At 47.0% G+C, this 27,246-nt stretch overlaps 1 protein-coding gene across 1 annotated transcript in view; it reads left to right on the top strand.

Annotated features, from left to right (window-relative positions):
* LOC309615300 (uncharacterized protein) overlaps positions 1-27,246 on the top strand; it is a 171,267-nt gene that overhangs the window by 56,023 nt on the left and 87,998 nt on the right. Inside the window, exon 5 of the mRNA XM_082364729.1 lies at positions 3,356-3,456. Within this exon, the coding sequence (XP_082220855.1) occupies positions 3,356-3,456 (101 nt within the window). The remainder of the gene's footprint in view (positions 1-3,355; positions 3,457-27,246) is intronic.

Below are 27,246 nucleotides of genomic sequence, written 5' to 3'. Positions count from 1 at the left end.
AAATGCCCTGCCATGCATCATTACACTGCACAGTTATTCAAATTTAGTAAATTAAATTAAATAATCTCAAATTACTTGATTTCGGGGCTTTAAAAATTCATCTCTATGATGCCCAGTAGTCAATTTCCTTTATTATTATTGTTCATCAAGTAGAATTTATGTTTTTGATGAATCAAAATCCTTGCTTGTTTCGCCGGCCCAAGCCGAGTAGGCTGTGTCGGAGGCTCGGTGCGCCATCTACCGGCCGGTTCGGGCACGACCGCCGGCTCCGGAGCTCCGGGAGCGGCGCCGAAGGCCGGTGTGGCCGCATCGCGCTCGTCACTGTAAACATCCTAGGCAGGACCGAGCTCTCAGCTCGTGTGTTAACTGCTCCCTTGGGCTTTGCCGTTGTGGGTCAACTTGAAGTAGCGGGGACAACCCAGGGAGATTTGCTGTCGAGGCCGGAGGAGGGTTTTCTGTTCCCGCTGCAAAGCCAGCACGGTTTGGTCGGCTAGCAGTTCTGCTGCTTCCATTCTTCTTTATTAAAGGCCAGATGATCTAATCAAACTGCTGTTTACCCGGCTGATCTGGGAAGCCATTCCTTCATTACCAAACGCCAGTCTTTGCTCTTGCACGACACTGTTTAAAGAGGACATTGATGCGCAGAGACAGTGACTGCCGATGCGCCAAGAGCATGATTTCCCGGATAAAGACAACGCCGAATCTTGCCATTTGCCATGTTTTAAAAAGTATTTTACTCCCAGGGAAATTTTTTCCCTTCAACACTCTAAGACGGAGTTGAATTCTGGCGTGGTCAGGGCAACTGCAAACCATCCATTGTTTTAGAGGTTGGTTTAAACTATGTTCAATGTAATCATCTCGTTTAGCAAATAAAAAACCATCAAGTGATAATTCTATGGGTTTTAGGAGGGAAATCCCTTCAAAGCAGCGTTAAAATGTTCCTTGCTTCAAACTTCTCTGACACCTTTGCTTAATCTATGTTGCTTCACTAAAGTTCCATAAATGTGCCACTCACACGCTTTCACAGATTTTTAAGAACATAGTAATCCATATATCCCAACGAAGGTCCCAAGCAGAGGACTCAGTGTAGGTATTTATGTGTGAGACTTCTAATTTGTCATCCACCTCCTTTCCCAGTCAAATGGTTCAACATAGCAACAGATGGGGTTTTGGGCTTTATTTTGCTGAGTTTGGGATGGTCTATTTTGTGCTTTCGCAGGGAGATTTTCACTGTTATTAATCAATTCAAATGAGATGCTAGTACCACCTCTTAAAAGTTAAGTTCACCTCACCAAGCCCCACAGTTCAGAGAATGTTTTTCTCATCCTCCAAAGGAACTCTCCTTCCCTCTCCTTAAAAGGAAGCCTCTCTTCCTACAGCACCATTCCCCACAGTTTCCAAGCATTTTCTTCAGATGTTTGTACAGGAAAGAAGTTTAAGGAAGCAGTTGCCGGGTTGGGAACAAAAGCACGTAATTTATAGTTCTTCTGCACGTGTGAAGTTACAGATCTCTGGAGATTGTAAGACCACTTTATTTTCCAGGCAAGAGTCACAACTAAGTAACAGCCTTCATTTGGTTCAAGAAAAGCAGACAGAACGGTGCTAGATGGGTTTGTTACTGAGCTTGCATTTAATGCAGAAAATCCCATTCTTAAAGGACCCAGGGCCTGAGAGCCTTCCTCCTTGCTACTCAGAAGAAAAATCAGACTCTTTGGTCCGGTCATTAACATTCAAGGTGGAATCACCTTTGCTTCATCTGGTGACTGAAGGCAAACTCTTCTAAATATCTTGACGGTGCACTTCACGCTGTGTTGGTAGTATTACCGGGAGGATCCATTTTGTGACAGTTATGTCACGGTCCTGCTTTCGGGCAAGTTCCCCAAGGCTTCTCCAACCAGCCAGCGGGCAGTCCGTGTGCCGTGGCCTGGAGTCACCCTCTTGCATCCTGGTCTACCCGCCTTAATATTATGGCTTTCTAGCTCCTGTCTAATATAATAATTTGTTTCATGGGTTTTTTCCTCTACTGAATATAAAGGAGTTGGCAAAGACACACGGGTATGAATTAGCTCCCCCAAACTCAGTCTTTAATCTGTTTGGCTTATTCTTTTATGGAGAAAACCAGAAACAAAGTGTCTAAAGGTTGTGCTATCTGACACCAAAATTCCTGTAGGAAGGCGTTATGGGCTGAATTGTGTCCCCTCCAAATTCACGTGTTGAAATTCTAACCCCCTAGTACCTCAATATGTGGCCTTATTTGGAGACAGGGTCTGTACAGAGGTAATCAAGTTAAATGAGGTCATTAGGGCGGGCCCTCATCCAATATGACTGGTGTCCTTACAAGAAGGGAAGATTAGGACACAGACACGCACAGAGGGAGGACCACGCTAGGACACAGAGGATGGCCATTTACACACCAAGGAGAAAGGCCCTTCTCTCAGGGCCCCCAGAAGGAACTTATTCTGCTGACACCTTGATCTCATATTTCTCGCCTCCAGAACTGTGAGACAATACATTTCTGCTGTTTCCTAGTCTACAATTCTTTGTGACAGCAACCCTTGCAAACTCACACAGGAGGTGAGAAAGTTAATTCGGCTGTCGGGATACTCTGGTATTCCAAAACCACTTCTGTTATTTCGAAGAGCAGAGGCTTATCTTCCCTGCGGGGAAGGTGGTGTGCCTTGGTGGTGATGGTGGTGGTGGTGGTGGTGGTGGTGGTGTGTGTGTGTGTGTGTGTGTGTGTGTGTGTGTGTGTGTGTGTGTGGAGGGGGGTTGACAGTTCGCTAAACAAGGCCTCGGGAGGTTCTCCAGCCTGGCCCTGACCTAACGGCTGGATCCTGGGTAAAGCATAACGTAGCGCTGAGGTCTGTGTAGCATTACTGTAGTGTACACGGTGTGGTTACTAGTGGCTGTAGTTGTCTTCTATTTCGCTTCACATATCTGGACACAAAAAGATTTTTCACGCTGACAGATCAAGCACTTCAAAACATAGTGCTTTATGCATCTTTTTTGCAGACCCTTAATATGATTTTGAACAGAGTTAAGCTCTATGGACCCGCAAACTGCATCCTAAGGTACCGTGGTCCCTCGGTATCCGAGGGGGATTGATTCCAGGACCCCTCGTGGATGCCAGAATCTGAGGATGCTCAAGTCCCTTATATAAAATGGAGTAGTATTCAAATATAACCTACGCACACCCTCCCGTATGCGTTAAATCATCTCTAGATTACTTATAATACCTAATACAATGTAAATGCTATGCTAATAGTTGACAGCATGGCAAATTCAAGTTTGGCTTTTTGGAATTTTCTGGAATTTTTTTTGAATACTTTCCATCTACTGTTGGTTGACTTTGCAGATGCAGGACCAGCGTATACAAATGGCTGACTGTCCTGATGCGCCTGTGTACGGTGTCCAGACAGAAGGCTCAGGTGAGAGCTTTTGCTGGTGCTCTGAAAGGTGAGGCCTCATCAACAAATACTCGTTAGCGACTTGCCTGGTTCATCTTTTCAGTTTTTCATTGATGCAGCTGTTTTTCCCAGGGAGCACTTGGTCAGGTGCTTAGTTATTTGCTGGACGCCGTGGGCATTGAGTTTATCCTGTACAGGGTTTGTAGTAACCTTCCAGAAGCTACGTTGGCTTGGTATCTGTAGAATACAATGAGCACAGCCACCACTCCGGTACACGTGATGAATTTGGGTTAGTATCAGTAGATATGAGGAAACAACTACAACTTTAGGCTGGATTTGGTTTTTCTTTTCATGTTAGTAAATAAACATTTCAAAACCAAGTCAGATCATGAGAATTCAATTTCACTCAAGAGTGTAGAGCATTTTTGGACTTCCCTGGCGGTCCAGCGGTTAAGACTCTGTGCTTCCACTGCAGGGGGCGAGGGTTTGATCCCTGGTCGGGGAACTAAGATCCCACATGCCATGTGGTGCAGACAAAAGAAAAACGTGTAGAGCATTTTTATCTTTATTTTCTTTAGTGCACCTCACTACATAACATTGGCTTATTAAAGATGTCGCAAAGTGTTTTTTTGTGGAAAAGTGGATATAACTCAAAATGGTTCTTAAAAGGGATGGGAAAGCAGTGGAGAAGTGGAGCAAAGAAACACCTTTCAAGTGGGCTTTTACTAAAATTCAGGAGAGTTTCTTTTAAAATCAGGTATTGTTACTAGTGTCCCTTTAAGAACCTGTGAGGTTACTAATGGATACAGGTGATGGTGACAGCCGTAAATAAACCTCCAGTAATAAACAAATCATGTGGAGTTTTCGTAGGATTACCACCATCCCGTGCCTGTTCCAATAGGGCAAGGAACGCATGAAGGAAATGAACGTTATAGATCATATCCATCACACCATCATGCGCTCGAGCGAGACAATGTCTCAAGGAGACTCACACTGTCTCCCGATAAAAGCCAACAAGACTGTGCGTTAACATGGATCTTGTACTTTACAAAAAACTATTCACTTCCCTGCCTTACGTTGTGTTTTACACACACACAAACTATGGAATTAAAAAGGATTCAGTAGACATTAGGCATCTGCTCTAGGGGTTTGGAAATTGAATACTAAGAGGGCTAATCAAATGTCAAAAGTTGGAGTGGAATGAATAAAATAAGTAAAATGAGTTGTCTAACTCAAAATTATATATGTGTGTCACCTTTGCTTTGGGTCCGTATCACCACATAAATTAAATTTATAGTTTGACCCACTTAAAAATAACTCCCTTTTGCTGTTGAGATCTTTAAGGTCAAGTTCAAAAAGTGTCAGCACCACGATGATTTACCATTTTGCGTTTCTTTCCTGAATATCTTCTCTAGTGTTGTTGTGTTTCTCTCTGCTCATTCCCATTTGCACCAGAGAACTGATGGACTGTGTGTTTAGACTATCCAGTGTCTGGTTGGAATATGACAAATATCTGCATGGTTTTCCATTTTTCACTTGGCATCAGCATGTTTGAGGTGATACACTAAATATGCTCATATGAAGTCATCTGACTTACAATATTGTTCCCCTCGAAGTAATCTGATTCTAACGTTCACATTCTAAAATACGATTTTGTTTAGCGGTGAATCAACCATTGTGTGATAAGCAATCAAGAGAATATTTTTGGGGTATAATAGAAAAGATCCTGAGGGCTTTCCTAGCTGGATGGTCCTTGAGATTAATGTGGTGTAAAAATATGATATATTTCACTGCTATAGAAGCAGCTCAGAAATCTTTATGTGTATTGATGGGCTAACAGCTGCGAACACAAGATGACATCTTTTTTTTAATTTTTTTTTGGGCTGCGTTTGGTCTTCGTTGCGGTGCGCGGGCTTCTCATTGCGATGGCTTCCCTTGTCGCGGAGCACGGGCTCTAGGTGCACGGGCTTCAGTAGTTGTGGCAGGCAGGCTTCAGTAGTTGTGGCTCGCAGGCTTCAGTAGTTGTGGCTCACGGGCTCTAGAGCACAGGCTCAGTAGTTGTGACGCACAGGCTTAGTTGCTCCGCAGCCTGTGGGATCTTCCCGGACCAGGGCCTGAACCCGTGTCCCCTGCATTGGCAGGTGGATTCTTAACCACTGCACCACCAGGGAAGCCCCGCAAGGTGACATCTTTAAAGATTAGGACATGGAGGTATTGACTGGACAAATCTGTTTGGCAAGAGCAGCAGTGATGTATAGATAGGGGAGCTGGGTGTTGGGAGAAGTCTGTGAATGCACGTATTTGAGAATAACTTGCACAATTCATAAATAATCATAGTTACAATAAAGGCTCTGCCAGTGGCTTAAGGATCCAAGAAATATGACTTGATGTGAACATTTCACTTTAAGGATAGTTTAATTAATGCTGAATCATACAGTTATTCTTGTGAAAGTCCTGTACATATGACACTCAAAATTCACACCAAATGAATTTGTTCCAAGTGGGGTAATCACAATCCACACCCAATAAATAGTAACAACACGACATTTAGGAGTCCAGGCATTAGAGTATTGAAGGTAGCAATTCCTGGCCACTCTGAGGTGTTAGGTCGTGTCAAGCCCAATTCTGGAGGTTCCCCGGCATTTCAACGTGAGTTTCCTGGGTTCCAGATTTCTCTGCTGGCCACTTTGCCTCTGCTGGGCCAGATATGCTGAGAGCCTTGGGTCGTGGTCCCTTGCTCTTCTAAGGGTGCTGGCTGCTCAAGGAATCTCCTAAGTAAACTGTTACCAAAGAAATGATGATGAGCTGAAGCAAATCACTAAGTCCTGTTTAACAGAGAACTTTCGAAGATTCTGGAACTGAGGGCTCCGTTCTTCGGCTGGTCTTTCTGACCCTCCCTTCCTGCTACCTAAGCTTGTTGCGTCCCGCAGCTTGCTCTGGCCTTCAGGGGGCTCCTGTAGCATCCTTTCCCTCTGTGTGGATTCATGCTGAGGCTCAGAGACCTGGAGGGTCTTCCCCAAGAGCACACATCTGTGAACTCCCAGCCCAGGTTCTCATTTCTGGCTGCCAGCAGAGCACCTTGACCAAGCAGTGATCTGGAGTCAAATCGGGGGAAATGCAAAAGTGTCTATTATATCAGAGGTCCCGTGTGAGAAGCCACGAGATCAGAGACTAGCCCAGATATCAGAGACGCTTCACAGGAGTTAATTTCCCGCCCTAGAGGAAGGGCACCTGAATAGAGTTCTGGGCTTTCTAGGTCTGCTTACATAACTCAGAATTGTTCCTACTTTGCTAAAAACAAAGACCTGAGGCCCTTGGAGCTGGTCCTTTGTGCATTCATTTGATAATTCACCAGTTACTGAGAAGAACAAATATGAAGTCTAAATATCAAATAGATTTACCCTTCTCCCAGCATCTAAGCAGAACCCTTTTTGAGAAGCTCAGAGAGTTTAAATTACTTTGCATGAGAAAAGACCAGGAGTTGAGAAGACCTCCAGAGAAAGGCAGGTGAGAGGGCAAGGAATTTGGAGCAGGTGCACCGAGAATGGAACTTTCTGGGGAGAGACTCTTGCTGTGCGCTGTGATGTAAACCCCCTCACCCCCGCCACCGCCACTTCGTCAAGGAATCTTGACTAAAGACTTGCATCATTGTTCAAGGCTTTTGGAGGCAGTGTGGCTTTGAATATGATTCTACAGAGAGCTTGATCTCAGGGTAGCCTAGCTTCGCGTGGTCCACCTTTAATGAAGCTTTTTTATTTCCTAACAAGCACTGTGTTAGGATCTAGGGATAAAAAGTGACTAAGACCCCATTTCTCCTTCACATTTGGGGTAACGGGAGAGGGGGCACCCTGGACTTTCATAATTAGCTATTTAATTAAGGTCGATTTCTCCCACCAGACTGTAGCTTTACGAAGCCAAGACCCAAATCTGTTTTGTTCACAATACCTGGCGGATAATCCATGCTCAATAATATTTGGTAAATGCAGGAGGGTTGTATTAGTGTTCTAGGGCTGCTGTAAAAAGCCCCACAAACTAGGTGGTTTAAAACAACGGGACTTTACCCTCTCACAGCTCCGGAGGCCGGCAGCAGGGTTAGCTCCTGCTTGGGGGCGCAGGGGGGGACTCTCCTCACCCCCCACCCCGGCGGCTGGCGGTGACCATCAGCCCTTGGTGTTCCTTGGATTACAGGGCAGCGCTCCAGTCTCTGCTGCTGTGGCCACCTGGCTGTCCTCCTTCTTCCTCTGTCGTGTCACGTGGCATTTCCCCCTCGGCGTGTGCCTGTCCCTGTGTCTCTTCTGATAAGGACATCGGTCACAGTGGATTAAGGGCCCACCCGACTCCACTGTGACTGCATCTTAACTTACATGTGGAAAGACTCTATTTCCCATTAAGGTCACTTTCACCTCCGCCAGGAGTTAGGACGTCAACATCTCTTCTTGGGGGGACAGAGCTCAACCCACGTGGTGAATAACAGTGTGTTTCTGAGATGAGTACTTGGGAGAATCATGACCTGGAACCTAGCGTAGACAAGGATAATTTCCAAGACCCGTAGCCCATTCTCTGAGAAGTGGGCAGGGGCTGGGCTGGGAGACATCGAGGGCCTGTATCGCTCTCGGGTCCTCCCTGCGGCCCCTGCTCCTCATTCGGCCTCCCCGCCAGCCCTCACCTGCTGCCCCTGGCTCTCCCTCCCTCTGTTCGGCCCCTCTCCTCTGTTACACCCACATGCATCCCTGCCCTGGCCCTTCCTTCCTGCCTCTGCGTCTGCTTCAGCTCCTCCTCCAGATGTGCGGACTCCAAGGAGGGTGACGAAGGGACAGGGTGTGCACCCCTCTCCCCAGTCCTGACGCGTGCCATGCAGGTGGTTCCAGTGGCCATGAGCAAATGTCCCCGGGTCTGGGCACCTTCCTCTGGCCTCTGCAGTCTGACCAGGAGACGACAGCAAATACGATCGCTCACACTTATTCAGCACTTAACGTGAGCCAAAGGGTGTGCTGAACACTTTACGTGTAGCTTGTCTCCCAAGCGAAGTAACTGGCTCGAGGTTACCTTGCATGTTAGAGGTAAGTTGGGACTTTAACCCGGCTTTATTTGCCACCAGCGTTTGCGTCCCCCACCTGGCGCCGCTGAGGGTGTGGTCTCCCCCTGAGTGTCTGGTTTACTGTGAGGCCCCTGCAGCTCCCAGGAAACTGGGTCAACGGTGGAGGGAGCACAGAGGGAGGGAGGCGGGGCAGGGGGAACAGCCACTGGAACGTGAGTGGGAGTGAAACTTGTCACTTCTGGGCTGAGGCTTTTAAGAATCAGGGACGACTTTACCACTCTCTTTCCCCCCGTCTGTCAGGAGATAGTAGAATCATGAGATGAACCAATCCAGCCCACAGGGAGCCCTTGTGTTGGGCTGTTATCTGGGTGAGAAATACATTTTGATTGTGTTAAGCCACAGAAATGTTGATACTTATTCTTTCCCTTAACTAACATAGGGCGTAAAACAGGGCAGAAGGTCCAGGGTGATTTTAGTTCCCACGCGGCTCAGCCAGTCTGACTGTCCAACTCCTACGAGTCATGTTAAGATGCACGACAGTTTCCTGGGACAGAGGACACTCCGACACCGCTCCCCTGCGTTGGAACGTGTGTTTGCATCTAAGGTCTCTTTGCCATAATCACAGAAAGTACTGGAAAGCTCAGCGAATCTCTGGCTCAGCCTGGCCTCTGGATGCCCCCGTGGGCTGCCCACTTGGTGGCAGGTGGCCTGGGCCTGCCTGGGCCTGCCTGGGCAGCCCTGTGCCGACCTCACGTGACCCGCGGGTCTGCCTCCATTCAGGATTTACTGCTAACAGGGCCATAGTCTCCTCCAAACATTTCATTCAGAAATAATTTCGGTCTTAGAGTAGAAATGTTCCTCTCCCCAGAACTTAGATCATCTTGGGGAAGAAGGAAATGACAAGGCACGGGGAGCAAAATATGAATTGACTAAGTATTTACCTAAAAGGGACTGAAAAGAAATCTCGAATTGACTAAATCATCATGAATTAGCAAGGCTACATCTTCCAACATCAGGGGAAAGGAGGAGCTTCAGAGGTGGTGAAGTTTAGGTTTGGAGAAGTGCAGGTCCTACGTCTTTGCACAGACGAGAGCTCTTTACACACTCACACTTATCCTCCCGCAAACGTAGCCTCTGGGAAATGCTGGGCCAAGGCCTGGTCTCCTCTGGGGCTCCTGGAAGACCTCGACAAAGCAACCTTGGGGCAGGATTCTGCCCAGGGGGTGGAGAAGGTGGCTGTTGCCAAGACGCCCCTTCGTTTGTCGAATATTCTTTGAGCACAAACTGTGTGCCAGGCGCCAGGCTTTCCAAGGTGCTGGGGAAGCCCCTCCCTAGAAGGACGGCTCCTTCACCCCCTAAACTCCTCACGTCCCTGGGCTGCACCCGCCCGAAGACTTCGGCCAGGTTGGCCGCCACGAAGGAGAGGTGCCGAGCAGTAGAGAGAGGCCAGTTTGGGGGTCAAGCTGCTGGGTCCAGATCTCAGCTGGGTTTGTAACTCTGGGCAAGTTATGAACTCTTAGGGCTCCTGTTTCTTCCTTTGTAAAAGGAAGATGCTAATAACGCCTACTTCGTTGTGGGGTTGCTGCGAGGATTAAATGAGATCCTTTATTTAAAGCTCCGGAATATGTTTGCTCCAAGTCTGTCAAGTTCTGAACAACCCAGTAAACTGTAGCTACCAGAGTGAATAGAAAGGAATTTTGGCAAGAGGAAGGACAGAAAGTTTCTTCAAGGAGGACAGAAGTGTGTGGAATGGCAGCCCTCAGGGGGGAAGGCCGAAGGCCCGGGGAGGGTGGACTTGGGGCAGGAGGGTCGCAGGAAGAGGATAGAAGATGTGCACTACACTCTCTTTGCTTCTCTGGACCTGCTGCCCGGCGAGGCTCCGGTCATCGGGACAAACACTTGGCGTTTGCTGGGCCCTTAGCACGGGCTTGTGGTGCCATCTTCCCAGGAATGAACCGTTCCTCACCCGGGGGCTACTCACCCACCTTCTGGATTCCCCCTCCTGCTCCATCCATCTCCACGTTAGGTTCATCCAGAGCCAAATGCTAGAAGGGTAAATTCTGTGGTTCTTTCAGAGCGAAAAGGCACCAGAATAATTCAAAAGGTCCCAATTTCTCTCTGTGCCTTTTAAGAAAAATCCCCATTTTCTGCCTTTGGGTTTCACACTGCTACTCCCTCATTATTCTGTGTTTGGAGTAGTAAACGAACACAGAACTGCACAGCAGAGGAAATAAACCAAACAAATTACGAAGTTCCTGGCTATCGAGGAACTTGAAATCCAGCAGCATGAGTGGCGTCAGTAATTCAGTGCAGAATGGGTCCAAGGTGATGAGCGGCTTTTCCTGATGAAACCCTTTGTGGGACACGTGGGGTTTCAGGAGGAGCTAAAGCAAGAAAACACGAATTGGCATCTGTTCTGAATGAAAGGATAAAATGCGGGGAAAGATGCAAAATTAAGATTTGATGACCGAGAAGACAGAAGACTGAAGGTCTTCTGGATTTGCATAGAAGGATTCAAGGAAACAAAACAAAATAAAATAAGGGGGGAAATGCAGTGGTGGAAGGTTTTAGTTTTCAGACGAAGATACTTGATGTTCACAGAGGTTCAGAGGCATCGTGTGTTCAGATTGGGGTGTGGGGAGCAGGTGGGCAACCAGCCAGAAAGAGCTGGCCCGGAAAGCAGAGCCTGGGCCTAGGGGGCCCGGGTAGCATCGAGGATGACAAAACTCTGCTGTCGGTAAGACCTTCCTCCCTCCTGAGAGGTGAGACCATGACCTGGGGGGCGGGAAGGACATCAGGGAGACAGAACAGGCAGGGGGCTGAGGCATGTGTTAAGACATTCCTGCCCCCGTGGTCTTCATCATTCGAGCACCTACTGGCGCTCTCTTTCCTCAGACCAAGTGGAAGCCAGAACACGGAAAGGGGCTGCTGCCTCGCTAGGGCTTTGCTACCTTGCCTTCCACCACCGCCGTGTGTCAGAATCTCTTTCTGAAGCACTTCCTGTCACCCTCTGTGGGTAACGCATGTGCTGCAACCCGACAGTAAGACGGTGCTGGCCAAGCGCTGATGACCGTCAACAGATGTCAATGACCAATTAGTTCTTGGGGGGTCCAGGGACCCCACCCCCAAGATTACAGGACTTTGGGCTGTAAAGAAAAGCTGAATGAAGGGAGCTGGAGGATTGTTACCCTCTGTAGAAGCCCCTCCTCCATTTACGTGAGATTTGGGAAGGGGGACCACTGAGGAAGGGCTGAGAATAAGGGAAAGGCTACTTTTCCTTCTTCCCTGTGCCCTCTGGCTCTGAGGACTCTTCTATCCTCAATCAAAATTGCAGTGCAGTAGTCACCGCGGGCCCCAGTGGGGAAACCTAACAGGATGTATTCCTTAACCGTGGCCTCGAAATACTATCGAACAAAGTTTCTCCAAACGCCACTGCTTAAAACAGCAACCCTTTATTAGGTCTTACAAGTCTGAGGGCCTGGGCTCCGGTGGAAAGGCTTCTGGCTGCAGTGTCTCCTGTGCTGCTCCTGGGACAGTAGACCAGCCCTGGCCTGTCCTCCTGAGGATGGCAGAATTGCAAGAGAGCCGCCACTCCCAAAACCTCTGCCTGCATGCCGTCTGCTGTCATGGCATCGCCCAGGGCGAGTGGCATGGCTGAGCCCAGCGTGGAGAGGAGGGAAGTACACCCCGCCGGGGGTGGAGGGGAATCGCATAGGGTCGGCAGTGAGGAGTCCAGAACCGCCAAAGAGGATGGTGATTCTACTGCTGTCTGTCCCGTGCGACAGAAAGAGCTCCTGTCCTTTCTCCCTAATGTGGGGACCTAGGTTTGATCAGGTGAGAGAGAGCTTCTGGAGGATGCACCTCAGAGAGGGGAGGGGGCTGGGAAGGAACACAGAGCAGAGAGGTTCCCAGAGCGGACCCCCTCCCACTGATCTCTCGTGGGGTGGGAGGGACGCCCCTGTCTCCAGGGTGTCAGTCACCCCCGGAGGTTTTCTCCACCGGCCGTGGTCTGAACAGCCTGAGTGCTTTCCGGCCGAGAGCTCAGAGGGGACCAGTGCGCTACGGTGTCACTGTTGCCTCCGGGGAGTTCTGTAACCCCTGCTGCTGCTCAGCAAGGAGCTGCCTTAGGCTGGTGAAAGAGAGTCAGCTTTTCTGCTGCAAGTCGGCCTGGACCGACCTTGATGGATGAACCAAGTCGTAGAACCAATGGCCTTTCTGTTGGTAAGCAACATAGGCTGAAGTTTAAACTCAGGAGTAAACAGCAAGACCTTGCGCACACCACCGTCTCAGAGCCTCGGGCGGCTCAAGAGGTGGCGACGCAGCCCTTCACCTGCTCCTCTGGCGGGTCAGCTCCACCAGGCCCTCGCGGTCATCCCCAAGTTCAAGTGCAGAGGTTAGAGCCAGGGTCACATCAGGTTTCACCTTGGGCCCACAGCTCAAGGGTCAGAAGCCAACAGTTCTTGACTCAGAGCTGAGAAACCAGGAATGACCTTCCCACAGTCGGAACGCCCGAGAGTCGTTGGTTACCGATTCTCTGACCATCGCTCCCCCTTATGTCATCTTGGGAGCTTCTTCATCAACACTATTGCCAGACAGGTGTAACTTTGAGTACAACTTTCAGTGCGACTTTATTTTACCCACGACTGTTCTCTGGGGAAGTTGTGTTAATGGTTCCTGAAGGAACCCAGTACGGTGGTTGCAAAAAAGAAGCAGAGGTCTTGGAAAAAGAGAGATAAATATAGGAGGTCCCCAAACTCAGGATATGTCTGATAAACGTACAATAAGTACACAACTTGCCCTGAATTACCAGATGTTTTAGACAATAGACAGAGTCTACTTTTTCAGACTAGTAATTGGACCTAATGCTTTAAGTTTAGAGGTGCTTCGTCGGAAAAGGATTCTGGAAGTTAAAGATGAGTACTGAGCATATTATTTGAAAATGTATATGCGTATTTTTTTCAGAGTTGAACAATGGCTTATTTTCTTTTTTTATTAAAGTATAATCAACATATAACATTATATTAGTTTCAGGTGAACAATGTAATGATTCAATATTTTTATATATTGCAAAATGATCACCATAAGTCTAGTTAACCTCTGTCACCATATGTAGTTACACAATATATTTTCTCGTGATGAAAACTTTTAAGAGCCACTCTCTTAGCAACTTTCAAATATACAGTACAATATTATTAACTATAGTCATTAGCTCTACCTTATATCCCCATGACTAATTTATTTTATAACTGGAACTTTGTACCTTTGGCTGCCTTTCCCTGTTTCACCCAGCCTCTACCACCCGCCTCTGGTAACCACTATCTGTTCTTTGTATCTATGAGCTTGGGTGTGTGTTTGAAGATTCCACATACGAGTGAGATTATACAGTATTTGTCTTTCTCTGTCTGACTTATTTCACTCAACACAATGCCCTCAAAGTCCATCCATGTAGTTGCAAGTGGCAAGATGTCATTTTTAATGGCTGAATAATATTCAATTGTATATATACCACATCCTTTTTACCCTTTCATCTATTGATGAATACTTAGGTTGCTTCCATATCTTGGCTATTGTAGATAATGCTGCAGTGAACATGGGGGTACATACAGCTTTTTGTGAAAATGTATATTTTAAAAAAATTAGCAAGCAAATTGTATCAAGTGAAAAAACAAGCAAACAAACAAAACCCCTGAAATTCTTGATCTTTAGTCTTTTCTTTTGAGGAGATCAGCACGTTTCCTACCCTGACCTCACTAGGATGATGAAGTGGATGGAGGAGGGGAAAGTTTGAAATTCCTTCTTCACCAAAGCTGCACTTTTCTTGAGAGCTCGAAAATCATAGTGTCTCCATCATTTCCTTCTTTTGTTTGCATTTTCCAGTCGGAAGTTCTATGTTTTGGTTTTTTTTTTTAATTCTTTACAAAGTCAACTGATAAAATAAGGGCAAGACACCCAAGAGTAATTTTATGATTTCTCAGCCTCACCACTGGGAGAGAGATTGCCAACACTTTGATCCTGAAGAATAGGTGTGCAATGGCCTGGGCCCCTGTGACCGGTCCCGGGGTCTGACCTCTCTTCCCATTACTGAGAACTGGTCTGCACTGTCAGAGGGGAAAAAGGAAGGTCTGTTCAGTGTAATCTCTAACACGAGCCCGGAGATGCAGGTGTCTGCCCAGACTAACTCAGATATCATTTCCCTAAGGTACAGGAAGCCCTCCTCAGACTTGTTTAAAGGATAAAGACCAGGCAGAAACCCCAGCAATGATGATAAATGACTTCTCAAGGAGAACAGAGTACTAGTACACACAGACCATCCCCGCCCTCAAATTCTTCTCTTTTTTTTTTTTTTTTAATTACTGTTTATAAATATTGTCTTTATGTATAAACTAGATTAACTTGACATCAATCATAAAAACATTTATTAGAATAAATTCTAATTCAATGACACTTCTGAGTGCACCTGATCAATTTTTTTACGGGTGGGTTGGTATCATCTAGACCCAGTATCACGGACTTTCTTCGTAAGGCTCCTCCCTCTGTGATTTCCCCCTCATTCCCGCCCTGCCCCTGCTCCTTCCACACCCTCCACACCACACCGAGGTTGGTTGTGCTCCTGTGGTGGTAAAGCGTCTTCACGGAGGATATTGGTGTCTTAACCACTTTCAGTGTATTTTGTAAGGTCCCTTAGGAGATGGTGAACCAGAGCAAAGGGGTTGGAAGGGTTTATGTTGTTCCCCTGCTTGCCTGAGAAGGGGAAAGAACGGCCAGAGGAAATGAGGTCTTTTGGAACTCCAAAATGGGAATTTGAGAACAATGCTGCCTCCTGGAAACTGTGGAGTGTCTTCAGGGAAGTTATCCTCTGTTACAGGAAGGGTGAGCGAGGCGCTGGATGTTGTGGGACCCCTGGCCAGGCTCTCAGGGCAGCTGCGGGGTCCAGCGTCCTGGGAAACAAGAGACTTCACTTGGCAAGACTCAGACTTGGACTGGACGTGGGCTTGGGGTTCACAGAAGCTCCACTCTAAGTTGTTTCTATTAAAATGTGAGCATTAAATTAGACCAGATAGTTGATTATGACTTGGCTTTTAAATTTTAAGAAGCTGAACTAAAAGCTTCTTTCCCTTCCTGTCCCTTCTCTCTCCCTCCCTTCCCCTTTCCTTCCTATCTTTCTTTCTTTAAGAGGAAGAGCTAGAGCTAGTAGAACTTTTGGTTCACGAGACAGGCTCTGGCTTGTACCCCGGCTCTGTCACTTTCTTGTCACATGCTCTTAAGCAGGGTCCTTATCTCTCTCTGCTCCAATGATCTTTCCTGTAAAATGTGGCTGATAAAAAATGGCTAACTTGTAAATGTTAAAATGAGGATTATGATTTTTTTGAATCTTTGGGAATGAAACTCTTCTTTCAGAAAGAGTGTCATACAATTTCAAATTCTGCCTTTCTTATTTAAGATTCCCCTCAGATTTGATTATTTAAAAATATCTATCATTTATATACCTTTCATTAGAAAAAGGAATGAAGTGATTTGAGGACATAGGTGTCACAACTACCAAAATCTATCAAATCTAGGATATGAATTCTAGTTTCCATAACATACTTTTGAACAACTTCTTTTATCATGGACATCCTTTTATTAATCTACCCACTTGTCTGTTCACCCTTGCATCCTATCGGACCTCCAGCAGCCATACAATGAGTATTTCTAAGCTCCTGCCGTGTGTCTGACACTGAGCTTGACACTGGGCCTCTCCAACTAGAAGAGGCGGGAGATGAAAGCTCCACCGAAATCACAGCCAGAATACAAAACTTGCATTCAATAGAGGACCGACATTTTCAGTATTTTTAACATTTATACAAAATATGCCCTATACTGCCGTAACACCAAAAGCATGCACCTGAGTAGTAATAAACACTTAATATTTTAAAATATTTTTTAAATTTTATTTTTTTATAATACCCATAGCATAAAGCTTACCATCGTAACCATTTTTAAATGTGCAGTTTGCTGGCATTAACTACATGCACCTTTTTGTGTAACCATAATCACCATCCATCTCCAGAACTTTTTCATCTTTCCCAAAGTGTAACTCTGTACCAATTAAACATTAAATCCCCATTCCTCCCTGCCCCCAGCCCCTGGTAATCACCATTTTACTTTCTGTCTCTATGGATTTGGCTACTCTAGGTGCCTCATATTAAGTAGAATTACACAGTCTTTGTCCTTTTGTGATTGGATTATTTCACTTAACATACTGTCTTTAAGATTCCTTCATGGTGCAGCCTGTGCCAACATGTCTTTCCCTTTTATGGTTGAATAATTTTCCACTGTACATATAGACCACACTTGTTTATCCACTCATCTGTCGACGGACACTTGGGTTGCTTCCATCTTTTGACTACTGCAAACAATGCTACTAGGAACACGAGTGTACGTTAAACACTTCATATTTTGATACTAGTGATTATCTCTTCAAAACTTGATAGCAAACCAACTGCTTAATGGTAAATAACAGGTAATGAAATTTCAATTTCATAAAGGGAACTCATTTGCTCTTTCAACAAACATTCTCTATCTTGGAGTGCTGGGTGCCAGGGACCGTGTATTGGGTGTCCGGGGTGAACCCCACAGGCTGTTCTAGAGCCTCTGGTCACCTGAGGAGGCAGGTGTTAAACACATGAACATACCGATCAGCATATAATTATTCATTGTGATCAGCGCTGTGAAGGAAGTGATGCATTGAGAGCACGTTGATGGGTGACCTGGCTCAGGTGGGTGGTCAGGGAGGGGCTTTCCAACAAGGTGACATTTGTGTTGCAGTCTGAGAGTGAGAAGCAGCCAGGCCAGCACAGAGTGGGAGGGAAGAGACTCCTGGGGGAGGACGCGGTGCAGGCAAGTTCTGGGCGAAACTCCTGAACTGATTTTCCAACTCCCCCTTTGCAATCAGTTCTGGCTGTGTTTCCGGTTGTCCAGTGTGACTCGAGTCCCTGACATTCCAGCAGCTCAGTTTTGGTTTATGAACCAAGCATAAAACTATGGCTATTGACATGCTTGAGACTTTGGAACTGCAGCATCTCAGCAGTAGATAGAAGCATGAATATCCTTCTTCTCCAGGCTGCACACAACCCAGCCCTGTTTGAGGGCTTGGGGCCCCCGGGAGTCCCTAACAAGGATCTTTGCTTCCCATATGGGAGGCAGTGATAAGCAGGGTGAGGCTCTCAGGACCCTTTGGGAAGGAAAGTATGAAGCATGACTCATATAGAGCCCTTCCTGGATGAAAAGTGCTTTGAAAAACTATACATTTTTTCCTTTTCATTTTATACTTTTGTTGACCCATAATGGGGGAATTCTCAAATCAGGGGAGTTATTGTTGTGGAGTGGATTGCTACAGAAGAAATCCTGGATTTCTTGGTGGCCAACATAAGGATTGGTGCTGATCAGTCCTTTAAGCAGCGTTGGCAAGCATCTCAAGTCCACGTCAGCCTCCTCTGCCCTTGTGGTTGGTGTGTCGCTCCCCCGCTCAGGCCTGTGTATCAAAGCCACTTCCTCAGACCCACTTTATGGAGAAGTGAGTGCTCAGCATGTATGAGTGGTGTTGGAGGAGGTCCTTTTGTGATGTGAAGTGACTCTGGACATGCACAAACACTTATCTCTCTTAGATGACCCTGAGAGAGGGTCACGATCAAAGAACGTTTAAAAGCATTACGCTCTTTTTGTTGTTATTGCTGTTACCTGTGTTATTTTTCATTAATGTGACCCCTTAGGATACAGAAACATCTGTAGCTATATCAGTCTCAGATAGCTATATCAGTCTTGGAAACATTTCTGTTTTGGTCATTCACTTTTCTCTTGATGTCGTGCTAACTCCGTGCCCCTTGGTTGGAGGCTGGCTTGATTTGTTTGTTGAAGTATTATATTTTTTTGTATGTTCAATGCAGTCTTTTCCAATTTTTTTGACCACAGTACGAAATATATTTTGCTTCATCCAAAGTAACACAACTTCACAAAACAATACTTATTCTTCCTACAAGAGATACAATTTTGGGTTGAAACCTGCAATTTGAGAAACACTGTAAAATGAGGCCATTGAGCCTTCTGTGGTTCATTTCTGGCCCACTGCATCCAAGTTCATCCCAATAGGCTTGCAAGTTCCTTCAGTACAGGATGGTGGTTATTTTTCTCAGGACTCAGTCGATGGTGGTGTTTCCAATGGATAATGGTTGAATTAGGTGACTTAATCTCTCAGGTTTTGAATTCCTTGTACTTCCCAGATTGGCTTGAATCATATGAGAAAAAAGTTGTTTAGATGGGTACTCTCTGTGAATTAAGATTTCCGGAGGATTTAACTTCCTCTAGTCAAAATTCCAACCAGCTTGAATCCCTTTTTTGCTTTTGATCTCTCTCATATGAACTGAGAATTCTTTCTCATATTCATCTCTCCTATTCATTCATAAACAACTTTCAGGAGAGAGGTTGGGCCTTGGCCACTTCACACGCCAAGAGCCACTGCAGTAAGGAGTACTCAACAGCCAAACAGACAGGATGACTTGACCAGTTGATGTTAACCTCCACCCTTGGCTTCCCCAGTGTGTGAGCAACGGGCTCATGAACGCAGTAAGCATGAAGGCAGAGAAGGAGGCTCTGCATGGGCCCCAAAGCATGGGCTTCCGCTCACCAAGGCTAATTTAGCAACTGTGCTGCTGGAAGTCAGATCTCTTAGCTAAGCAAAGCCGAGCTCCTTGAGCAGACCAAAAAGGCGCTTGTGGTAAGTCTATCACAAAGGTTCCCTCCCATTCTGGACGGAGCCGTGATTCACACTCATTGGGATTGATGCACATTCTGGACATGGGTTGGTCTTTTCTGCCCACAAGACCTTGGTCATTAGACTATACAAGGGCTTACCGAGAGTCCGTGACCCAGGATCATACACAACATGTCCTTAGACCAAAGGCTCGCTCTGTGGCAAAGGAGGTGTGGCAGTGGGTGCATGACCGTGAGATCATTCATTCGACCCTCTACCCCACCATTCAGAAGTTGCTAACATGACGCAATAGTGGAAGAGCCTTTTAACAAAGCATCTGGGTCACACATAGAGTGTGACCGCATGAAGTTCACACTCCGTGTGGATGAGGCACTGTTTCAGGATGTAGTAGATTTCTTAGGATGAGAGGTCAAAACCTGGCTCCAGGAAGCAGTTGTGGCTTTCTTCACCATCATTGCCAACATCATGACTGACTTGGGAAATTTGTGTTTTCCGTCCACACAGTTTTAGATATCTTGGTTCCCAGAGGTGGATGCTTCTCCAAATCATTTCCCTCCGCTGACGGGAACAGCCTTGTCAGGAAAACTTTCACTGCCCTCCAGGTTGGGGGGCCCATAGGCAATGACTGACTGATAAAAGGGTACAAAAGGCGGGATCATTTGCATCACGGTCGGGGGGATAGCTCTGCAGTTCTGTCCCTGCCCTAGGGCTCCTTCCACCCCCCCACCATGGGTCAGGCAGAGCTGGACTTCACCCAAGACAACAGCCTTGCTCAGCTCTTTTCTCTCCCTGCCATGCTTGACTCCCTCCCTTCCTCACCAGTTTTTCCCATAAGGCGCTCCCTCAATGAATCCTGAACACCTGGATCTCTGACCAAGACTCTGATATTCTCCCTCCTTTGGTCCTTGGGCCTAGGGAGAAGGCATTCTGTTCATTATCCCATGAACAAAAATAAGAACCCTGGTGAGTGGAGCTGCTAATGGCAGAATTTTTAGAACTGAAGGGCAAAATTTATTCAAGACCACCTCTTATTTTTACTTTTTAAAATTTTTAATTTTTAAATTGAAGTATTCAGTATAATTAATTTACAGTGTTGTGTTAATTTCAAGTATACAGCAAAGTGATTCAGTGATATATATACTTTTTCAGATTCTTTTCCATTATAGGTTATTACAAGATATTGAGTATAGTTCCCTATGCTACACAGTAGGTCCCTGTTTTTTACCTATTTTATATAGAGTAATGGGTATATTTTAATCCCAAACTCCTAATTTATCTATCCTCCCCCTGACCCCAGCTACCCCCTTTGGTAACCATAAGTTTGTTTCCTATGTCTGTGAGTCTCTTTCTGTTTCATAAATAAGTTCATCTGTATCATTGCTTTAAATTCCACAAATAAGTGATATCATATGATATTTGTCTTTGTCTGACTTACTTCACTTAATATGACAATCTCTAGGTCCGTCTGTGTTGCTGCAAATGGCATTATTTGATTCTTTTTCATGGCTGAATAATATTCCATTGTATGTATATTATTTTTATGTTTTTTAATGGAAGGATAATGCATGCACAGAAAAGCACATTGAAATATACAGCTTGCTGAATTTTCACAAGAACATTGCAGAAAAGGAAGAGAAAGGGTACAAGATATCACAGACTCTTCTATAACTCAGCCCAGAAATAACCATCACACTTCCATTGTCATGTCTAGGCTAGAACTTGGGACATGGCCCACCTATAAGTGGAGGGGAGAACTGGATGTGGGTAAGATTATGAATTTCTACAGCAATGAACACAAATCTGGCAAAGTCATCTTTTTTTCCCACTGAGTTTTCTTGGGTATATCAATTTCTCTCCTTTCCTCCAGTTTTGGTGGCGAGCTCAAACCATCCTAACCCAATATAGAGAAGAGGAGAGATGTTGCCTTCATTACATTCATTCCAATTATAAATTCTGAAGCACTTGATTGATTTGATTTTGGCTAAATATCACTAAATGATAGCAAAATCACCTTGACTACAATCTGAGGTTCAATTTGAAACAAAATGGTAGCTAATAAACATTCTACTAGGCATATCTTCTGCAACAGCTTGCAATAAATTTTGCATATGGTCAGAGGCTCTAAGGGCCCATGACTACACCAAAAGAGGTGCACAATTTAGAGAATCACTGATGACACCAGGAAGAATGTAAAAATAATTACAGACCCTTTGATATTAATGCACATTGTCATAATGACTGCCATTACTGGCTCTGGGGCCACATTCCGTAATGAGCCTTTTTTGGGACTGAGTATTGCATAGAGGTGCTAGAGATACCATTTCTATTAATGAATGTGTAGTTCTAAGCTGTGACAATGGCAATACTGTATTCTTCTGTGAGCAAATTCTGCTGAATTCACAGACAGGTGACATTGTGTGGGCACTAATGTATGTGGAGCTCTCTGTTGTAATAAGTCTGCTATTATCTTTAACACAATAACACTGTGTGCCCTGGACTTATCAGTAGGTGCTGTTAGCTAAGACTGGACTTAACTCTTTGCGGTCTGATTTCAGCTGCTCCTTACAGCGCTATGGGTGATTTCCAACCTTAGAAACTCCCATTCTTGTTTTTGATTCTATTTTATTTTTTACTGTGTTCACGCTCTCCTCCTTTCCTTGTGTGTTTCTATAACAACCCCCTTTTGCATCCAAATTCTTCTTTTTTTGAAAATGCATATTTTGCCCATTGGAGGAAATTGTTGACTTCATCTTCATCCATGGAGTCTGAGGGAGATGCATTCTTGTGCTTTGCCTGCATCTCCCATCCCATTCCCCCAGCCTCCAAGGGCTCCATGTGGCAGGATCATTTCTCCCAAAATAATGCATTCTCTAAGGCACGGTGACTGCCCTGGGCAGAAAAGGGACATTAAACATCGCCACTGGTTGGACTTGGACACAGCTTGCTGGTCCCACAGAGGGGCCTGGGAGGCAGGAGAAACGCCCTGGTTCTCGGTGGCCTGATCACATGTGGCACACAAATGAGGCACTTTCCGTGCACAGAGGGGGGAACGCAGGTGCAAAGGCCCTGAGGCACAGTTGTGCTCAGTGAGCCAGAGGACCGGCAAGGGAGCTGGTGTGAGTGAGGGACAAGGTAGGGCGGCAGAGCATATCAGAGAGGAGATGGGGAGGGTGGGGTGAGGGGCTCTGCAGACAGCTGTACGAGTTTTACTCTGAGTGAGTTGAGGGTCGCTTCTGGTGCTGACCCGAGGAAGTCATCGTCTGACTACTTTCATGAGTTCATTCTGATGGCTGAGATGAGAGGATGCCAAAGAGGACCAAGGAGGAGACGGCGCCCAGGTGGGGGGTTGTGACCATACTGGTGAGACGTGACATGACTCGGCCCAGACTGGCCAAGGTGGACGAGGTGAGAAACGGAGCTCAGACAGCGGTCGAACAGCCTGCACGTGATGTGGGACAGAGAGAGTGGAGAAAAAGACGTGGGGTGGGATTTTTGGCCTGAAGGGCAGTGAGAATGGGGGGCCAGGAGAGGGCTGGAGGGGCGGAGTGGGCAAGGCACTGGGGGCTGGGTCTTCCCCAGATGCCTATCGGTCACCGCAGCGGAAGAGTAGAGTCTGGAGCCCACGAGAGGACGGTTCTCCAGAGAGAAACTTGGTGCCCATGGCACAGAGATGGCATTCGAGTCCACAGGCAGAATAAGGTTACCATTGGGGGTGGGGAGGTGCGGGTGAGACAGGAGAGAGGTCAAGGCCTGAGCTTGGGGGCCTCCAGCGTGAGGAGGCCAGGGCGCTGAGAAAGACCCGTTAAGGGGGAGACTGGGACAATGGGGTGAGCAGGTCGGTGTTTTGGGTGGTTGTCCATGACAACGAAGATAAAGCCTACGGGTGACAGCTGGTCCCAGCAAAGGGGAGGCCACTGCTGAGCCCGAGTTTTTGTAAAGAAAACCCATCAATACACTTTAGCTGTGGCTCCGGCCCCTGCCTTAGCCTCAGGGGGGGCTTGTGGGCCCAGGTCTGGCTGACCACGGGGATCCCTTCCTCTGGCCTCGGTGACCAGTTCAGAGTGGAGCACGTGGCCCAGACTGGCCGCTTGGACGGCTCTCTGGCCATTTCCCCCTGGAGCTGTCAGGACAGACGGGCCCTTCCCCTGGGGTTGCTAAGCATTTGGGTGCAAGTCCCAGCCTCTAGCAGACGTCCTGCCTGTCGGGTGGACTCCCTCCTTCTGAGATGGAGAGAGACAGGTCCCTGACAAGAGCATCTGGACCAGCTCTGGATGCAGCTCTGCCTGAAGCCCGCTGCGTCCTTGGACTCGGTGTCACTTCCCAGCCAGTAACCTCTGTTTTAAGCTCACTGGAATCGGCCTCTGTCCCTTGCATCCAAGGGGATTTCTCTGACGCCCACCCCTTGGTGGTGGGAGACAGTGTGAGGCAGGGCGTGCTGCAGAGCCCCTGGGCAGGCAGAGGCCGACCAGACGGGTCTCTGAGCCTCCGGGCAAAGACACGGACAGTCCTTGCGGGGCAGGCCTCTGAATGAAGCCTTCCTAAGCAACCCCTGGATTCAGAACTGCTCTCAGCTGCCTGGAGTTGCATGGTGGAGGCCGGGCTGGGCAGGACCAGACAAGGTCACCTCCCCCCTCCTCCTGTGGCAGCCTCTGACGCAGGTCTGAAATCTGGGGCAGGTAGGGTTGCAAACAGAGAAGCTGGGTGAGGGCATCGGGTTCCACCTGTGACCCAGGAGGCGGCGTCCTGCGGGGCACAGGGCTCGTACTGGTACTGGGAGTTCCCTGGGAGATTACGAAAGCCACGAGGGGAACTGCCACGGGCTTGGGGGCGGACAGGGCCAGCATCTGGGGAATGCAGATGAAGTAATGGGAGACCAGGGCACGGGAAGCAGTTGCTAAAACAAACTAATTCTGCTGGCTGAGGTATCTCTGGCTTGGAACTGTTTTTAAAGGGCCAGCCACACACACATTGTAGCGTCTTAAAGACACCGGGAGCAGAGTGTAATCCATGGGTGCTGGCTTTCAGCTCTGAAGACCCAGTGCGTCTTCTCCATGTTTTTCCCCTTCTTCCAGGTCTTGGTGCAGATGGGTTGTTCAGTCCGTCTCATCGCTCTTCCCTAGGAGGGCGGATGCATGAGTCAGCCCTGGGAGAGCCCTGATCTTCTCCTCTGCACCCTGACCAGGTAAATGATACTCCAGTGATAATCCCCGGTTACCTAGGCTGAAGTCAGGACTTGGGAGAGCCCTGCGGTATCTGCACCCAAGGTCTCGGTCTAAGTCCTGTGCATCTGAAATCATTGCCTCCTTGCTTGCTCCTATTTCAGGATTTCTTATGTCCTTGGAGAAGACTTATCTTTCACACCAACCCTTTCATCATCTAACGATGTTGAGCCTTCCTTCCTAAAGTAATAGTATACTTTACTCCCATCGTGGAATATGAAGGAGACCGACTCAACAAACTTCATTAAACGTAGTGCCACCCATTTGGAATCTGCAGCATTTGACAGATGCTGAAATGAAATCTACTTGTTGCTCAGATAGTGCACGTTACCAGACTAAACACATTTGCAGGAAGGGTGAATTTAGAGTGTTTAAGAGAAAAACTGTCTCAAACCACCTCAAGCGCTTTAAACCATCATATTGCACTCAAACAATGGATGCCAGGTCCACATAAATCGTCTGGATTCACACAAGCAGGTTTTTGAGGATTTCTGGAGGCTGCGGACTTTCAGCCTACTGTTTATTTTCTGCAATAAAACTACCTAAATACCCTATCATTCACCCGATCGCTAATTTCCTTTGACCTTCTCCCACAGTCGGTCTGAAAAAGAATGTTTTACTTTAAGACTTTACCCTCCAATAAGGTATATATATTCTTGGTGCCATCATTGGATGCTGCTTTCGAAACCAGATAAAGAAAATGTTTTCCAAAAAGTCTTTCCACACTTCCTATAGTTGGGACATGAAGTGCAGGAGAGGAAAGTCCTGAGGTTCAGAAATCCATAGGTCTTTTTTTTTCTGGAAGAGCAGTTTTTATTCTTCCAGGTCTGGTGCTTTTAGGTTCCCATCCTGATCCTGGGAAGGTGGGCAGAACCCGGCCTTCGGTGTGTGGGTTAAGGAAGTGCCAGCTGCTGTAACAGAAAAATCCCTGCATGGTAGCTGCCTTATGTGCCGCAAGCTTGTGTTCTGATCTCAGGATGGTCCAAGGCTGACACTTCCGGTCGGGCAGCTCTCCTCCACGAGGCGACTGGAAGAAGCGGCTCCTCTCCTCTGTGACTCCACCAGGTTCAGTGTGTGGCTCTCAAGACAGTTCCCAGAGTCCGATCGTTCCAGTGGCTGGAAGAGAAGAGCACATGGAGGGTCACAGGTGACTTGTGATCCAGACCTGGGATTGGGGTGGATCAATTCTGCTCCTTTTCAACTGATCAGAGCAGGAGGGATGCTGGACCAGGGCCACATCACCCTGCGAAGAGGCTGGGGAGTGCAGTTTAGCTGTGTGCCAGCCTGAACATGTAATAACGCTGTCTGCCTTCTGTGGCCACAGTCAAGAAGTTTTTGACTCTGGCAGTGGCCAGACTCTCCCTCCAAAGGATGTGGAACACTTGCTAGGGTGGACCTCAAGAGAGGGCATTAAATTAATTTCCTTTGTTTGCTACTGAGTTTTGCTTATCTCATAGCCTTCTAGATTGGAATTAAACATCTTAAAATCTCGGTCTATAATAACATAGAAAAAAAAAAACAGCAAAAAAGGAGAGAGTCTACAGAAAAAGAAGTCTACCTGACCTTGTTTTTTTTGTAAATCGTCTGAAAATTAGAGGCTCTGCATCAACATGGTCTGAGGCAGACAAGATGGAGATCTCTCTCTCGCTCTCTCTGTCTCTACCTCTGTCTGTGAGATCTGGGTATCATTTATCACTGAGTACCTGTTTCAGGATGTCAAGCCTTGCCCAGACCCCCAGCTTCTTTACTTCCGCAGGTGAGTCAACTCCCACCTTCGGGCAGGTGTGGGAAAAGTTCTCCAGCCCATCACGTAGTAGCTGTGAAGTTTGGGCAACTTATTTAACCTCCTTAGGTTAAATTATTCTGTAAATTATTTTCCTCGGTCCCTTATTCTGTGAAGATGGGGTTAATAGTTCCCATCTCATGGGACGCTGTAAGGGTTATGGCAGATATTGAAGGAGAAATCACCTACCCCAGTGCCTGCCGTCCTGGACAATCCATCACCACCAGCTTCCTTCCTGCCTGTCTCACGCGGGGAGAGGTAAACCACCAGAGCCTTTGTCAGGATGGTGGAGCGCCTCTCCTTCCCCACCCTCCACGCCTCCCCAAGACCTAATGGCAGCAAGAGTTATTTCCATTCAGGCAGAAATCAGAGGGTCTGAGGGCGAGGAGGGAGTAGGAGCCAGACAAAGGCGCAATTACCCCCACATGACTGCCTATCAAGAATCCTGGCTGGAGAAAGGCTCTCCTGCAGTTTGTTTTTGATAATTCTGCTCCAAGAACCCAAGAGGGAAGGCCTTCGGTCAACAGGACCGCCCCGATCTCATTGTCCCAGTGTAATTCGACTTAGTCAACCTCTGGCATTTTCTATCCTCCATCTCTTCTCTCACGTATTTCCTTGATTTATCAGCAGCTATTTACTCCAGCTAGCACCATTTCCGTTGATCTAGCCCTGCTCATGCTAGCATCCTTCACACACACACACACACACACACACACACACACACACACACACACCCCTCCAAGAAAAATCTCACCTCTAAATGGAGGGTGGGTGGTACGCTGTGTTTCTCATGTGAGGCCTGAGTACATGATGGAGGAAGATGAAAATCACTCCCCCTGCAAGCCTGCTCTCCCCAACTAAGTTTATGAGAATCAATTATAATCTTTAAATCTTCTCATTCTTACATAGGCTTATTTCTTACTTAGCTCTGGTATCCCACTTTGAGCCAGTCAGAGGAAAAAAACCTTTACATCCGTGATACCTCACCACTATGCTCCCACAAGGATGATATTCTGGGATAAATCAGCAAAAGCCTTGCCTGTTTCTGT

The sequence above is a fragment of the Balaenoptera borealis genome (assembly GCF_965194805.1).
Source record: "Balaenoptera borealis genome assembly, chromosome: 17".
NCBI classification, from domain to species: domain Eukaryota; kingdom Metazoa; phylum Chordata; class Mammalia; order Artiodactyla; family Balaenopteridae; genus Balaenoptera; species Balaenoptera borealis.
This window is presented reverse-complemented; position numbering and strand designations above follow the sequence as displayed.